General features: G+C 38.5%; 2 protein-coding genes across 7 annotated transcripts; one reads left to right on the forward strand and one right to left on the reverse strand.

Moving 5' to 3' along the window:
* The first annotated feature begins 1,289 nt into the window (after positions 1-1,289).
* On the forward strand, positions 1,290-8,461 carry klhl18 (kelch-like family member 18). The gene is made up of 10 exons (XM_079451694.1): positions 1,290-2,396; positions 4,124-4,254; positions 4,343-4,483; positions 4,576-4,774; positions 4,864-5,024; positions 5,151-5,287; positions 5,363-5,585; positions 5,701-5,805; positions 6,448-6,559; positions 7,940-8,461. Exons 1-10 carry the CDS (start codon positions 2,262-2,264, stop codon positions 8,324-8,326), a joined length of 1,731 nt encoding a protein of 576 aa, XP_079307820.1. The 5' UTR covers positions 1,290-2,261; the 3' UTR covers positions 8,327-8,461.
* A 2,758-nt stretch (positions 8,462-11,219) lies between these two features.
* Positions 11,220-15,713, reverse strand: bfsp2 (beaded filament structural protein 2, phakinin). Of its 6 annotated transcripts, none has more exons than XM_079451593.1 (9): positions 15,063-15,652; positions 14,364-14,448; positions 13,891-13,915; positions 13,639-13,795; positions 13,393-13,554; positions 13,115-13,240; positions 12,772-13,007; positions 12,469-12,554; positions 11,256-11,436 (listed from the first exon to the last, which is right to left on the reverse strand). In XM_079451593.1, exons 1-9 carry the CDS (start codon positions 15,486-15,488, stop codon positions 11,390-11,392), a joined length of 1,350 nt encoding a protein of 449 aa, XP_079307719.1. In that variant the 5' UTR covers positions 15,489-15,652; the 3' UTR covers positions 11,256-11,389. The 6 variants fall into 6 exon arrangements, with proteins under 6 accessions (XP_079307721.1, XP_079307719.1, XP_079307722.1 ...); XM_079451594.1 differs by having other exon boundaries at positions 11,263-11,433; positions 15,063-15,622; XM_079451595.1 differs by lacking the exon at positions 13,891-13,915 and having other exon boundaries at positions 11,220-11,436; positions 14,366-14,448; positions 15,063-15,713.
* Positions 15,714-17,468: the final 1,755 nt, after the last annotated feature.

Here is a 17,468-nt window from a genome sequence, read left to right on the forward strand (position 1 = left end):
CACATTAAAAGCGTTCCGGGGTTACATGACGAAAACGATGCGATTATAAACGATCATTTAACACGCAAATCAAGTTCGTATTTGCATTCTGACACGCATCAAATACTCGTTACAGTTATTGCCGTGCATTACAAACACGAGCATTGCAAAGTCTTAAAATATGACTTACAACTGAAGTATAATGAGTCAATTGAACTTCAATGATATTAACTGACTTAAATATCGTAGTTGTTTACAACTCGATTTTTTAAGTCAGTTTAATATAAATAGCTAATTGGATTTAACTGAAAAAATGCAAGGCGGCTGAAATTGGTGGATTTGTGTTTGACAGTGCATGCAATGACATTTATGCGAAGCTGACTGTGTGTCATTTTGTCTTCGTGTCAAGGCTTGCGTAGTTGTTGTAACTAGTATTTAAATGGATCAGTTGTGGTGTGTAGGCATGCTTGCAAACCTTTCACAGCCTCTTTTAACACCCTTTCTCACAGATCACATGTATCTTTCTATTACTATTACACAACCCCCCCAAAACACACACAGACACTTACAGTTTCTTCAATTCACTCTATTGTGAAATGCTATGGGAAGCAAGATGAAAGTGTGTATAAATTCTTAGGTATGGTTTACATCCATCACTGACAGGCAATAAATAAGCAGTGATTTACAATTGATCTGTTTATAGAGATGGCATTCATAGATGCACTGATACTCACTACTGATTTACATATTTTAAAGGTTAAACAATTGCACAGAATGTTGTAAATACCATAACATTGTGCTTTAGTGTATTTCCTCATACTGGGTTAAGCAGAACGCAGAGTTCCCGAAAGCAACTTCTCATATATGATTCCAATAAATCAAAGCAACTTCAGTTCAATAGAATGTAAAACTATATTTTGCATTTAAAGAGTTTTGTTACAAATATTTCCTTAAACAATGATAAAAACTGCTTTTTATTAATATTATTCTACCAAATACGAAAAGCAATTCTACTCTAGGATCTCTGGGGTAATATCTACCAGAACTATTTTTATTTTTTCTACCATTTCTTGCCTACCGAAATGACAGTCTGTTCCCTGATTATTTTTATAAACAGCAATCATTGGAAGGCTCACAAATTGGCTATTTGGTGCCCTCTGCTGGTAAAAAAGTAAATCGTTACAAAGAAAATTGCCGCACTCTATTTGACACGTGCTCTTAGAACAGTGATGTTCCGCAAGGTTCCTAAAATTGACTTATTCTCATAAAAACAAAAAGCATACACTGTTTTCATTTTTTTTATTCAGTAAAAACGAGTAAACATTTCCTTGTACATTGTATTTCCTTCCTAATAATGTTTTTCCCCCTTTCATGTTATTCATTCATTCAAGTTTAAGTAAAAAAAGACTCCCCACATCTTACAAACCTGGATGAGCCTTTATTTCAACCAAATACATGTCAGTTTTAGAACCAGAAAAGACGAGAGTAAATGTACACTCAATAAAAGGTATTACAAAAACACATTAGTGGAATCTCTTGTAAAGACGCATTCATATATAATGTATAAATGTAATAATATGAAGATAACACATTGTTTCCAAAATTAAAACAGTTGGCTGCACTTGTACACGTATATGACCCATTTTAATTCAAATTTGTGGTAGCAAGTTTTATTTTCAGTGTGAAAAAAGGATCTGTCCTGAGAAAAACTCACTAAAAAGATACAAATAGAAACAATTCAGGAATTCATGCAGCAACTAAACATTTAGCAAAAAGCAGATTAGAAATTAAATACGAGCAATGTTCAGTAGACTTTAGCACACTTTGCTATATCTCCTTCCCTTAAATATTCAGACGGCCCCTCGAAATCTGAAAGAGACCCCCGAATCCCCTGGATTAGCATCACAATGTGTTAGGATATTTAAATGTTTCGCAGATAAACATATTTATCTCTACATTTAGACATGTTGCCTGTGAATCGTTTTAACATAGTTGACGATTCAAAGCAAACATATCTATCTGTCTTGACTATCTGACGGGTTAAAGCATTGATGTCTCGTTCGGAAGGGCAAGTGTGTAGCAGCCTACAGTCCTACATCAAAACGAACTGTTCAATCGTTCAGAGAGGCTTATGATCGCCACGCGAATACGACCATCGGTCCATCAATCCGATTCGAGCAGCGTGTGTGACCCCTACATGATCCGCCAGTGGAGGGCACTCGGTTTAACACTCCAGCTACGGCGGCTCCGTCTGGACAAAAAGCGTCGTTTCAAGTCCATCAATGACGATGGGTGACACGATTTTTGAAGAATTGGAAGATTTGATGCATTTTTCTGTCGCCGATTTGCCCGCTCGTGGATATGCCGTGATGGAGGAGATCCGACGACAGGGCAAACTCTGTGATGTGACCTTAAAGGTACCGTTGTTTTCTTTGTTAACTTCCTAGTGACATGCTAACCGTGTAGCACGGGCTGTCAGCATGGGAGAGGCTGCTGAAGTGCACGTTACTGTTAGTAAAGGAGGAGCTGTAATGTTAAACGTTGTCCGTCATATGTTCTTGTTGCATTCGTTTCGCGGACGTATTGTCGACCCGGTGTCAGGCAGTTAGCCACGAGCAGCTAGCATCCTTAGCTGTGCAATATTAACCCACGTTAGTTGAACTAACGTTACAAAAGCACGGAAGAGGATCGCGACATGCTGTTACGGGCGTTAGAGACAATACTGCTCATAAGTTTGTGAGTTGTGAGTGAACATAGCCCCCATCCCCGTGGTTTGCTGAGGTGTCATCTCCAAATTAAAGGGATAGCTCACCCCTAAATGAAACCTGTTACTCGCCCTCGTGTCATTCCAGAACACCTGCTGAACACAAAGAGTTAGTTAGTAACTAAACAACTCTGTCCCCTATTGATTTACAATGTATGCACGCACAACAACAGCGACATTTCTCAAAGTATCTTCTTTTGTGTTCCGCAGAAGAAAGAGTCATATACAGGTTTTAAATGACGCATACATTTAATAGAAACCCCAGTCACCCAACAGATCTTGAGCTGTTGTCTTTAAAAGAATCGTACTGCTACAGATGGTTAATAACCTTTCAGGTTCACATGTACTCTTCACACGGACCTTCCCATTTTGTGCTTTAAACTGATTAATATAGGTTTATATATATCACTTCGCTGTATAAAGCAGCGTTATGATCGGCCTTCTCTCATATTGTATTCTGTATTTATTCTAACTGTATATCCTGCACTTGCTAACTGCACTTCTGGTTAGACCTTTCGTTACACTGGTGTAATGACAATAAAATTGAATCTAATCTAATCTGTAACCTATCTCTGGTCCACTGCTGTGTTTTGGCAGTTGTTTCATCAGCTCTTTATGTGGGTCACAGAGGGGTAATCCACTTTGTTTTGCATGCAACATGCTTACACCAATCGTGCTGAGGATTATGCAATGTTATTTTTATATATCTTGATGGCTCATTGGATTGGTTGAGCTTGAATGCTCATTCATTTATGATAATCTATCACACAGTTATGTGGTTCTCTTGTACCGCGTTACGGCACTTTTGGAAATCGAAGAAGGGATCTAAATCGTGCCTAAAATGCATGATTTGCCATTGGGTGAAATACACTTAAAGGTCCAGTGTATGAAATATAGCCACATTTACATTTAGGCATTTGGCAGACGCTTTTATTCAAAGCACTTACATTGCATTGTACTATACATATGTTTTTAACTATGTGCAATGGGATCGAACCCATGGCCAAACGCCATGCTCTAACCACTGAGCTACAGGAAAGCTTGTGTTAGCCACATCTAGTGGTGAGGTTGTGAATTGCAACCAAAGGCACACTCCAGCCCTCCCTGTAGAAGCACTACACCGGCTGACACAAGAATTTGTCATCGCTTTTTTGCTGAAAGAAATAACGTATTTACGTCACGTGCTCTGTGGAGCAGTTTGTCCGTTTAGGGCTAATGTAGAAACACAACATGGTGAATTCCATGTAAGGGGACCCGCGGTGTATGTAGATAGTAATAGCTCATTCCAAGATAAGAAAACATAACTTAATCATTATGTATTAGGTCGTAATACACGGTCCGTTTATGTATCATTGTTTGTATCTGTTTGTGTGTTCGCAGGTAGGAGAACATAAATTCAGTGCTCATAGGATAGTCCTTGCTGCTTCTATTCCATACTTCCATGCCATGTTTACCAACGATATGGTGGAATGCAAACAGGATGAGATTGTGATGCAAGGCATGGACCCCAGGTAAATTCCAGAGAGACACTTTTTGACCTATTTACTTGCAAGTTGTGACTTCGTGTAATATTGTCATTTTTGTTTTGTCTCTTAACAGTGCACTCGAAGCCCTGATAAACTTCGCCTACAATGGACACATAGCCATAGACCAACAAAATGTCCAGGCTCTGTTGATAGGAGCCAGTTTCCTGCAGCTTCAGAATGTCAAGGATGCCTGCTGTTCTTTCCTACAACAGAGGTACGGACTACACAACACAACAAATACTTGTTTTTCCATTTTGAAGAGCAAATCCCAATTCATGATACACCAGTGCATTGGTGCATTTCCAGGTTGCATCCGAAGAACTGCCTTGGGGTGCGGCAGTTTGCAGAAACCATGATGTGCACGACGCTTTATGACGTCGCTAACAGTTTCGTCCACCAGCACTTTGTGGAGGTGTCCATGTCGGAGGAGTTCCTAGCCCTCCGGCCGGAGGAGGTCCTTGAGCTTGTGGGATGTGATGAGCTCAATGTCCAAGCAGAGGAGCAGGTCAGTTGGGAACATTCGGGGTCATTAACTCGTCTTGTCTATGCAATAGCTCATATTGGTATGAGAAGATATGGCTTTCATTGTTGTAGGTGTTTGAGGCCGTGCTGGCGTGGGTGAGGCACACGCGTGATGAACGAGAGTCGAGATTGCCGGAGTTACTGTCTAAAACTCGGCTGCCTCTGTGCCGACCTCAGTTCCTTGCTGACTGCGTCCAACAAGATGAGCTTGTGCGCTGCTGCCATAAATGCAGGCCAGAAAACCTCTCATAAATAGCTTTCTTTAAAACCTTTCAAAATATGAACGAATCGCTCATTATGGCTAGATTGGGGTCACGTATGAAAATATTGAAGCCGCTTATGACTTCCACTCTAAACAGGGACCTAGTTGATGAGGCGAAAGATTACCATCTTGTGCCGGAGCGCAGACCCCACCTTCCGGCTTTCAAAACGCGGCAGAGGTGTTGCACGTCCATAGCAGGCTTAATCTATGCAGTCGGGGGTCTCAACAGTGCAGGTGAACATACTTTCAGAAACCTCACGTGATAGCTGAAAGATTTCACGAACACTTAAGTGGGTGGTTTCTTCACAGGTGACTCATTAAATGTTGTGGAGGTGTTTGATCCAATTGGAAACTGCTGGGAGAGATGCCAGCCTATGAGCACGGCCCGAAGTCGAGTGGGTGTTGCTGTTGTAAATGGACTTCTTTATGCCATGGGTGGTTATGACGGCCAATCACGGCTTAAAACAGTGGAAGTTTACAACCCAGAAACTGACACGTGGAATAAAGTTGCCAGCATGAATACTCAACGCAGGTGAGAAGTTGTGAGAAATAGACTCGTTCGGATCATTAATCTGTATATTTTATAGATATGAATAAACCAAAATTAACCATCTTGTTATGTATCTCCTCTTTTCCATCTCTGTTAGTGCAATGGGAACAGTTGTGGTTGATGGACATATTTATGTTTGTGGTGGATATGATGGCAAATCCTCTTTGAATTCAGTTGAATGTTATTCCCCAGAGACTGACAGGTAAAATGTAATGCCACTGTTCTGCTGAGATTTTAATAATTCGTTGGGGTGGGGGGAAAGATTGATTCTCATATCAATCGCATTTTCTAGCGATTTGCGTTAATTCACAAATTAGAAAAATGCACAGTATGCTAGTATATATATTCCTGTTGTGGAGAGTGCTTATTGAATTGTGACCTTAAGAATGTATTTTATCCAATCGTGAGGTGCAAATAGATTACCACCCCTACTTCTATGTGTCTGTAGCAGTCACAAAGAAGGCTTTATAACCTGAGGGTGAAAATTTGATCTTTTAATATATGTTTTATCTTTTTTACTCTTTTTTTTTTTTTTTAAGAGTAATTGTAGTTTTGATTTAACATTTTAAATGAATAAAAATAATGTTTAGTTTTCATGTTTATTATAGCAATCTTTTTCCATGCTCTTGTCATTGTTATTTATTTGTATATATTTTCTTGTTGCTATATAATATTTTATTATTTTAGTTTTAGTTTATTATTATAATGTTAGTACCTCAAACTTATTTCAGTGTATTTCTTGGGCAACATCAAAAACATTTTTCTTTTAAGTTTTTCCAGTACTTCAATAAACAGACGTTTTAGTTACAGCATGTAAATCTGTAATTTTGTGTTTTGTTGTTAGATGGACGACAGTTACAGAAATGAGTGCAAGCCGCAGCGCCGCCGGTGTAACTGTATTTGAAGGCAGAATATTCGTATCAGGTGGTCATGATGGTTTACAGATCTTTAACACGGTGAGTTAACAGTATTCATCTCATTCGTTCTTTGGGTGTCTTTTAAAATGATGTGTTTTGGTTTAAGGAGTGACCTGGGGATAATTAAAATGCATCCAGAGTCACAGAGCCAGCGTTTTGCAGTGAAGGAGGAAATATACTGCAAACTCTTTCTTGACCCCAAACACATGTTCTCTTAGAAGCTGAAGTGTATCATTTAAAATGCTCCATCTGTACCTGCGTAAATGTCCCGGCTGAATAAACAATAGAACCCTGCCCAAAATACCATAGAAAATGTCATGGATTATGGTTATTGAATTGGTTTCAATGGAAACTATAATGGTCTATTGCCACGTGATGAATTATGGGAATAATGCCCAAAACAGAATTTTGTAACCGTTTTAATGATTTAAGTTTATGGTTTATGATAGTTTTTTTACTTTCTTTTTTCCGCTGCACACAAATGAAGATATTTAAAAGAGTGTTGAACAGTGGTACTCATGGACTTGCATTGTTTTTGAGTCCGTACAATAGATGTGAATGGGTATCGCCGTTTTTCAGTTACCAACATTCTTTAAAATATCTCTTTTGTGTTCTGCAGAAAAAAGAAAGTCATAGAAGTTTGACAAAATAAGTAAGTGATGAAGAATTAAAATCTTTGGGTGAACTATCCCTTTAAAGGGAAAGTTCTCACAAAAAAAACTTTGTGATATTTTTTTTTACTCACCCACATGACGTTAAACATGTTTAGAGAACTTTGACGTCTTCGGAGCACAAATGAAGATATTTAGGTGACATCCGAGAGATTTCCAGGCCTCCTCTTAGACATCATGGTGTCAGTTGCATTCATTTGTGCTCCGAAGACGCCGAAGTTCTCTAAACATGTTTAACATCATGTGGGTGAGTAAAAAAATCACACAAAGTTGATACATTATTTATCCTATCTCTACATTCTTGCACACAAGGATTTATTTAAAGATGCTAGTTTGAACAGCGTCCATAATCCAGTCTTTAAGCTGAAGTATCCCTTTAAACTTCCCCTTTGAAGGGATACTTCAGAACTGTTGGTTGCTAACATTATTCCAAAATATCTCTCTTTGAGTTCAAGCAAACAAAGAAATATATACATGTTTGGAACAACTAGAGGGTGAGTAATTCATGACAGAATTGTCATTTTTGGGTGGCGTTACCCTTTAAGAGCCACAATGGTTACAAATTCTTTTTTGTGTTCCGATACATGGACCGAAAAAGTGGAAATACTTCATAAAATTTAAGTTGTCACAAAGTATCTTGATTATATCGTCATTGTGAATGATTTTGGCTTCAAGCATGTCAAATATTGTGACAACCCTAATCTGTTGTGAATGTTTCTCATTTGTTGTTTCATGTTTCTGCCACCAGGTGGAGTATTACAACCAGCACACCTCCTTGTGGCACCCTGTCGCTCCCATGATGAACAAGCGTTGTCGGCACGGCGCTGCAGCTTTGGGCAGCAACCTTTATGTGGCGGGAGGTTATGATGGCTGTGCGTTCCTCAGTGGAGCAGAGCTGTATAGCTCCGTCACCGACCAGTGGAGCCATCTGGTGGCCATGAACACTCGGCGCAGCCGCATTTCCTTGGTGGCAAACTGTGGTCGACTCTATGCAGTGGGAGGTTACGACGGACAGTCCAATCTTAGCTCTTTAGAAATGTATGATCCGGAAACTAACCGCTGGATGTTTATGGCACCGATGGTGTGCCATGAAGGTGGGGTAGGGGTGGGCTGTATACCCCTGCAGCCCGCGTAACCCCACAATCTCCCTTAGCCCAAAAGGACGTTTTGCTTATTTAAAAAAGGTTTTGTACCGGGGGATCTTACAACATGCATTCATGATCATGATGTCATGACCGTGTTCACGTGTTTGCATCAGGTACTTTTAAATTTTTGCGAAAAGCAGATATGCCAGTACACCTTTTTGATGGTGACATAATACAATTCTTTTGTTCTTTTGACTACCGAATGTTTTCATTAGATGTTTTTGTTAGATGTTTTTGTGTCAGAGAATTGGGCTGTGTGTGTCTAAACGCATTTGGTAGTAAAAAAGAATATAACAGAATCAAACTAAAATGTGCTAACTGGGCAAAACAAGTTCTCATGTGGTCCTGAAATAAGACGACTCTGTGTTAACACATAACTCTGGCAGCATATAAATGTGGACCTATTTAAGCATTTTTGGGATATTATGGGCTATGTGTTATTCCGCTGAAGAGGAAGCTGTTTTAGATTTATAGACAGGTAAAAGTTAACCACTGTTAACCCATGCCACGATTGGGAGATTATAGTCAAGTTTCATTAATAAGAAATATCGTACTAATTTAGTAATGTTATTATATTTTATCGAGAATGTTTATTAAAGATTAAAATGTCTTAACGTTTGATTTGGGATATTGCTCGTAATGAATGTTGCTTTTTTGCAGAATATTCTGGACATGTATCTGCGAAACATCTGCTAGATGTGCCATGACCCATTTTCACTTTACATGGGACCGTATGTAAATAGGTTTTGATTCAAGACTTGATTCACTTCAACCTTTTAGAGGAAAAATTATTTCTCCATCAGGCTTAGTTAGTAGTGTGATCTTAAACTAGGGGGATCCGTTCTCCAGCTCTATATGGTCCTTGCGTTTGAACTAATTATGAAATGGATGTGTTGAGCTTTTTAAAATGTTCTTTTTTCAGTATTTGTGAGAGTCATGAGCTGACAGTTGGAGAGAACTCTTGTGCTTTCAGGATTACTCATTATTGTGGCATCAGGTCCTCTTGGAATTATGGTTGCGGATTATACGAGATGCACATTTGCACAAGTATTTTTTGTTCAAATTTGTGTTTTACAATAGAAAGGGACTTACTGTATGGAAGTCTGTGTTTTTAAAGATTTGTCTTTAGACGAGACTTTCTTTTCATTTTACATCACACAAATCTGATATTACTGATATTTTCTTTTATCACCTTTTTATTCTATTTCATGATTTCTTTTTGTATTAACTTTGAAATGTGGTGCAGTATTTCCTATTTTATTGTTTTTTATATCTCCGATTATGACTTTAATTTATTGTTTGCTGATTTTTCTTTTCTTTTTTTAGCATTGCACATAGTCGTTCTTTCGTAGAAATGAAAATCAAGTTTACAGAAATCTAATATATATGTGTGTCTGTGTCTGTGTGTATATATATATATATATATATATATATATATATATATATATTTATATATATATATATTTATATATATTTATATATATATATATATGGTTTAGTGAATCTCTTCTGTGTGTGTTGAATATTCTTCTGCTACCTCTGTGTGAGATGGGAGAGCTCAACGGGGACAAAAATGCAGTCGCCCTGTGACATAAAAATAATAATTTCCATTTAACCTGAAGGAACTTTATGGCATTAACTGATTCTTTTGTTTGGGACTAAAATATGCTTTTTCAAGTCATTCTTAATGTCTTAAATAAACATTGACTTTATGGACACGCTGCAGTCTGGTCTCTAAATTGTCCTTGTGACGCCTGTCTGTTGGTCACACCCTTTGTCTGGACGGTGTTGTATTTGAGCAGACCTGCGTCTGTGTGCTGTTAGTGTGCAGGATTGAAGGATGACTGGAAACATGAACACAGCGCTGGTGGTCTTGTTGCTCATCTCTGCGTTGACCTCTTCAGCAGGTCTGCCCATGAAGATCATTCAGAAGGTATGAAAGCAGTTCTTCTGTCTTTGTTCTTATGAATGTCCGTCATTACTTTGTGTCCTTCTGTTTTTATTAAGAGCATCAATGTATTTAATTATACAAACTTTTTGCTTACTGTAGGCATCAGTTCTGTACTTTTGTATTTGTTGTTTATGTTGTAGACATTTCAACTGATCCAGACCTCAGATACGAGCCCTACAGACAGTGTAACGCTTGGAAACTCACAGGTGAGAAGTACAGCATGTTTATATTGTGACGCAATGAGTTTATTTATACGTGGGATATTTCAGCCGTGTTCTGTTGTGCTTATAGGACGTGAGGCTCAACAGCTTTGGGTTTCGTCAGAAAAGAGCCAACACAAGAAAACCAGTCCAATACTGCGCTGGGTGCTTCTCTGTCATTGGTGACCCAACAAAATCACAGCAATAAGGTGTCCTGTATCTCCAAATGTAAAAACTAGTATGCAGGACTGATGATCGGTAATCTTTGTGCACTGGAATTTGTATACTATTGCACTTTTTACCATTTTACTTCTCAATGTTGTATATACGTATCTCCTGCATGTATGCATTAAAGTTGCTATTTGTGGATTTCCTAAACATCTAAGTGCTAGTTCAGCGTAATAACATGTGGGGTTTGAAATGTCTAGGTAACTGTCTCAAGACCTGTCATTATAACCACAAGGTGTCATTATTGTGTTTAGGAGGTACAATTCTGACCATTGTGCCAGATTGTCATTTAAGGTTTTTTTAGGGGGCGTAACACAGAATCGTGGATTTTGTGTATTTAGTACACAAGTTTATTTCTAAATTACGCCATTCATTTTTCTTATTGTTTAGTTTATGAATGTTGTGATATGTTCATGTAACAGGTTTGAGTTTCCTCAAGATGACTTCCGCTTTTTTTATACGATACATGCATTAAAATAAGCTATAAAATAAAGATATTTCTTAGTGTTTGGTTATTTTTATAATGAAAACACATCTTTTCAGTTATGCCAAGCTCAAGAATGTTTTATTGGGTAGAAATTATAAGTGAGGGGGAGGCTTCCAATTTATTTGTTGATCGTGGCCTTGAAGAAAAAAAGTGGACATCCACCCCCATAGAACCAACAATACATCATTCATTCATTCTTATTTTCTTCTGAACCTCCAGGAGCATCACAACCTGCTGGAAGACATCAACATATATTTTTCATAAAGATTCATTTCATAATATTTGAATGATGTTTATAATTACATTTTAACTTTTACAACGAACATTAATGTAAATATACTGTTTGTGTACCGGTCCAACGTTTATGATCACTTGACAAAAATGTTCTTCGTGATTTAAAAAATCTAAAGTTGTATGTTTAAAAGATTGAAATTACTTTGCCTACATGTTATTTTCTTTCATTGGAACTTTTTATTTTAAATATATTTTTTAAATGGATTGCTTAAATGATGAATAAAAAGCAAATAAGAGTTCAGCATTAAACCTTACCATGAAAAAATAAAGTTTTTACTATGGTAACAGCTCAGATATTAACATTTGGTGTTTCAAATACCCATGCGAGATCTCACTTCAGATGTGTAAAGCATTTGTTTTATTTTTAGTGTATTATTTTTCATTGTCAGGTAAGTGCTATTTTCAGGATTGTCACATCCATAACGTTACATACGCTTTCTCATAAATGGACACATGAAATAAAAAGAAAGTATCTATTTTATGTTCTATGAAGAGGCGTCTCTTCTCCATTCATCGGGTATTATTGCTTCAGGATTGTGCATTTTATTTCATCGAAATCCTACAAAGTTTGTCGTCTCCCAAAAAACGCATCCTTTTTTGTCACATCCATAACGCAAGTTATTTCCCTTTTTCAAATAGAACATTTGTTCATAGCCTGACATCTTTGGTGTTTAGACTCTATCAGCAAAGTCAAATATAAACAAATGGTTCAATATATTCATAACAAATTCATTCCCATTACGCAAAATGTCGCGTCCATAATGTTGGAATTGCCCAGTTGTGTTATTCTATAGTTTTGATAGTGTTATTTTAAAATGTGGCAAAATATAAATATGGAATAAGTGATCCCAAACTTTTGACCAGTAGTGTATATTTACTCTAAACATCTTACTTTAACTACCATTAGGCCTAATGTTCTACAAGATATCTAATTTCACTCCATTTAGTAAACACATTACATGGAAACCTTACCCGTAGTCTGTGGAGCGCTCTGTTGTCCACAGGTGGAAATGGTGGGGGCAGTTCGTCCCTCGGGCACTGAGGAACCACCTGGGCACCTAAATGTACATTACATAACACTGTGGTTATAAAGTGCATCTCCTCTGAGAGCCTCATGCGAGTTCAATGACGCTACAGAAACTGAAACTTTAAAAATGATTTCGAAGAATTACAGGCTTCTGTGAAGAAATGAGGAATACATAGTGTCACATCAACTCGAGGACCTTGTTTTATGCACAAACATCAATAACAGAGTCAGTAGCAGATGGCACTCACGCTGAAGAGCCGAATCTCCTCTCCTCTCCGTCCAGGATGCCATGATACGTTCCAATCTCCAGCTCCAGTTTCATCTTGTTATTGAGCAAAGTTTCGTAGTCCCCCCGTTGCTGCTCGATATCCCCGCGGACGTCGGCGAGTTCTGCCTCAAGCTTCCCGATAACAGAGCTCAGATTCTGCAGCTCAATGTCATGCCAGTGCTTGGCATCATTGAGGGCGTTCTCCAGGCCACGTTTCTGCAAGGGGCACGTTGTCACAAGAGTTTGTGATTGTTCTGAGCACACGATTGTTGTGTCTTATAATGTATGTGTGAGATTTTGAGGACATGTAGTTTTTTTCTTACAAGAGCTCGAATAGATTCAATCTCGGCCTGTAGACTTTGAATCTTACACCCGGCATTATTGCACTCCGTCTTTAGGCCCTCAAGCTCTTCCTCTTCTCGACTCAGCTTACTGTTCACACCAGCCTGCTACACACACAAACACATTACAAACCTTTTTAACAGAGTCACAGAGACTCAAAAATCTCAGCCAAGCCAGGAAGACCCAACCTTATATGTCATAATATCATCCTTTGTATTTAAAATCGGCCAATCATTCTTCTGAAAGATCTATGGTGTACCTTGCACTCAAGGTAGGCATCAGTTTCAGCACGGTTCTTCTCGATGACCTTCTCCCAGTGGGAACGAATAAAAGCTAGAATCTGGTCCAGACTGGTCTCAATGGGAGCATCTGGTTCATATAACTCTCGGCCGGCTAACTGCTTATAAAGCACTCTGACATCCTGAAGATCATAACAGGATCCGAATTTAACTTTGGAAGATGATCTTCACTATCTAAATGTTGTTGAGCTGGTGTCTGGTCTCACCTCTGTGTGACTGTGCTCCAGATCCATCAGTTCATTCTTCATGCTTCCCATCTGATTCTCCAGATCTGCCCTGGTGAGGTTTGCATCATCGATGACCTTGTACATTGAATTAATCTCGTCCTCCACCGCCTTACGAAACGGTTGTTCTTTCTCATACCTACAACATCATGCACACAAACCATTTGTGGAGAATTTGTTGAGGGAGTAAAATCAATAGACCCTCTGAATGTTCTTATGCTGTAAAGAGTTCACCCCAAAATCCCATGTGGTTCAAAACCTGAATATGAATTAAAATTCAATGTTTTAGGGTAAAAGCGTATAAATGGCATCAAATTACAATAAAAGCCACAAAACTTTCATCAAAAGGTTTTTAACACAATCTATTTTGGTTTTAAGGGTGGTTTGATATTGATATTATCAACAAAATTAGACTAGTTTAAAAATATATGAGCATAAAGTGTGGTAAATATTTTGGATAGTACATCCTTATAATGTTTATTTATTTAGGTGTATGAATGTTTTCATAAATGTTTTCTCAAACCGGCCCAAGATGGAATGGGGGGGCACCGATTTTGGGGGGGTTAAATATAGAAGCTTATCTTTCATTTTATGCAATCAAACATCAGCCCCCAAACAAAAGAATTGACATTCCAGCATTGTAACTTAATATGTTTTATAATTAAACAAAATTCTAAGTTTCTATGTTAGAAGTGAAACACACTCACACCTCTCCTTAAAGTCCTCTGCGTTTGCTTGAACATTCTCAGTCTGGAGCATAAGTCGAGCATTGTCCAGGATGGTGTCACTCACCTGACAGAGAGCAGGAACAGGTTAGTGTGCACACCAGAAAATATTCAGTTTACCATGTTTTACTTAGTTTTACTAGAGCCAGCCCACCTAGAGCTGCCCTCATATTAACGGAGAACCATTGGGGGCCAATATGGGGCCAGATCTATTTGACTTCCTACACTGTAAAAATCTTTTAGTTTTCAAGTAATATAGAAACATTTTATCTTACTTGAAGGAAATAATCCTGTAAGAATTTTCCTAATATTTTGAATAACGTTTTTTATGTATACACTGTAACTTTAACAGCCAGGGTACCAGAAATATTCAGTAGAATCATTTTATGTTTTTTTGATCGTATTTGAAAATATATGTGAAAAATCGAATCTGTAAATAAAACAACATTTCATAAAATTACAGGTTATTACATTGTACGTGAAAAATCTGAAACGAGAACATAAAAATTATGTAAATTGGTTTGCCAAATGCATAAAATTTTAATGAATATTTCTTCAAAAAAATCCCCAACAAGTTTTATTTTTTAATTTAGATTACTGGAAACCATAAAAAAAATAATGACGTTTTCCTGACTAGCGTTGACATCCCATGTATTACACCAACCCAATATCTTCTCCAACCTGTATATAAACATCCTCCCAGTCTTGCTTTAGGCCACCCCAGGTCCCGGTGCTAGAGGCTTTACAATCCAGGCAGTGTCTGATCTGTTCCTCCAGCTGCTGGTTAAGCTCTTCCAGAGCGTGAACTTTATCCCGGTACTCCAGCAGGGACGTGTTGAGACTTTCAAAGCCAAACTGGTGGCCTCTGTCACCGTGCGGGGTCACCACAGGGACGCTACTCCTGAGGCCCTGCAGGAAGACACTGCTGATGCCCAGAGCTCTGCGGGACACGCGTGCACCCAGGCTGCTGGCTCCGCTGGTGGGCGCCATCCCTACGAACACACCCCGGGGTGCGCAGGTCCCCGCCGCGCCCATGCGGCCCATGCCGCCCGGCCACTCATTAGCAGGCTGGCCCAGGAAGGACGATCGGCGTCGTGGCATAGGCATTTCTCTTCCAACGCCACTACTTGCCCAAAGACATTCTCACAAATCAAGCACGAATATCCACTGACCAGCCCTCGGCTAAACGGCGACAGCTAGCAATGCGTGTCCCTTTATGGTGGTCCGGCCTTCTGGAAAGCAAGGTCTTTGTTTGCAACTCTGTTGTTTCTGTACCATTGTGACAGAAACCTGGTGATGCTGGTCACCGCTCTTTGTTCATCTCTGATAGGCAGTTTCGGCTGCCTCAGCAGTTGTCTTCTCAGGAAAGCTCTATAGAGCCCCTGACCAATCCAGGACCCCCCAGTATGTAAGGCCACGTTGTGCCATTGGCATTTACAATGCAAGAAGGGAAAGTAAACTATGCTACATCATATCACAATGGCTCTTGAGAGCAGAACTGTGTGTGTGGGCGAGAGTGTTTATGAGAGATATGTACTTTTTAAGAGCTTTACAGCATGATTTTGGATTCGATACAATCTTTACCAAAGCCACATGGATGCTAAGATATAAGTAAATATTGCTTTCCCACGAGAAAGTGAGGATTTTTGGTTAGTGTTTTTATGAAAGTCACCTACTGTAGAAACAGCTTGTGGCAGATGTCTCATAGTCATAACTTCCCTGAACAAAGTAAAAAAGTGTTCAGGGTCACTTAACTGAAATGTTTCTCATGATATTAAAAGCCTTTTGATCATTATGCTTTAACATTTTAAATGAATGTTTTAGACAAATATTTACAAACATATTAATTTATTTTACTACAAAAGCAATATTTTTGGTCTCCTTTACTGCTTGATTCTATTTAGATCTACATCTACATCATCCTGTAGAGAGAAACAGGAAATGGAGGGATGAGAAATGGGAATAAGAGCCAACTCGAATGGTCCAATCCATGATACACAGATGCTGACACTAAAACTGTATTTACAATACTTTATTTCGGCTAATTCGTACGATCTCATTCGTGCATTTTTGTCGCTTTGCTTTCGTGACAATGACGCTAGGTTTAGGGGCAGGGTTAGGGGAGGGGCCTCACTATTTTTTGTACTCAGCTTTTTTCTAGTAATCGTACATTTTTGTATGATTCACAGTGTTCGAATTCATATGAATTAGCTAGCTCATAAAATGGCTATGATGTCAGATCAGTGTGAATGAAAGGAGCAATGTTATGTTGAATGATAACATATTTACGAAATGCGCTCTGTAGAGCAGGTTGTCCGTTTAGGGCTACTGTAGAAACAACAACATGATGAATTCCATGTAATGGGACCCACGGTGTATGTAGATAGATATAACTCATTCTAAGGTAATAAAAACACAACGCTTCATTATGCAAGGTCTTTATACACCCCTGAACACATAGTTATGTATATTATATTGCATTTCTGTCAATAGATCCTCAAACAAAAACCTACCTGACCTTTAACCTTTAAACTGCTCAATTCTACTAGTTCTGAGATGATTCTTTTTTGTGTCAATTTATGGTGATAAGTTATCACAGTATTTCTGCCCTGTTCCTCACATGAACAGATCAGCAGAAAACGATTCTGTAGGGTACAGTAAGATGCCTGACTGTATCTGAGGCCTGAGGCTCAAATCTACAGCTGCACCCTTACATAAGACTGTCTTTCTCTCTATCTGTATTGTCGGTTTAATTTTGAATAATGTCTCGATTCTATGGACTTCAGCAGATTGACTTTCATGTGCATTTAGGGGCTTTCTGTACCTACTGCATGAAACTGAAACTAGTACAAATGCATAAAAGACAAAGCAGCAACATTTTTGCAAATAACTATGGTTTTTCATTATTTGTTTCTCAGAACAGAGAGCTCTTAGAATATGTTACTTGAAAGGCCTTTTACTCCATTAAAGTACCTAACAAATTCTGATGTGCTTTTCGTTTTGATTCCCAGTCTAGTTGTGCTGCTTTATGAAACGTATGAAAAAACAATGCTGACGAATTATTTCCAAATAATCAGCCCTGTAAAT

This window comes from Barbatula barbatula, assembly GCF_947034865.1.
Source record: "Barbatula barbatula genome assembly, chromosome: 3".
NCBI classification, from domain to species: Eukaryota; Metazoa; Chordata; class Actinopteri; order Cypriniformes; family Nemacheilidae; genus Barbatula; species Barbatula barbatula.

Coding starts and splice junctions, on each gene's coding strand:
- klhl18 (XM_079451694.1), top strand. CDS start 2,262: ATGACGATGGGTGACACGATTTTTGAAGAATTGGAAGATTTGATGCAT. Junction 4,775..4,863: donor ATGTCCAAGCAGAGGAGCAG/GTCAGTTGGGAA, acceptor TCATTGTTGTAG/GTGTTTGAGGCCGTGCTGGC. Junction 5,806..6,447: donor TATTCCCCAGAGACTGACAG/GTAAAATGTAAT, acceptor TTTTGTTGTTAG/ATGGACGACAGTTACAGAAA.
- bfsp2 (XM_079451593.1), bottom strand. CDS start 15,488: ATGCCTATGCCACGACGCCGATCGTCCTTCCTGGGCCAGCCTGCTAAT. Junction 13,916..14,363: donor AGAGGACTTTAAGGAGAGGT/GTGAGTGTGTTT, acceptor ATTCATATTCAG/GTTTTGAACCACATGGGATT. Junction 13,008..13,114: donor TTGAATCTATTCGAGCTCTT/GTAAGAAAAAAA, acceptor TGCCCCTTGCAG/AAACGTGGCCTGGAGAACGC.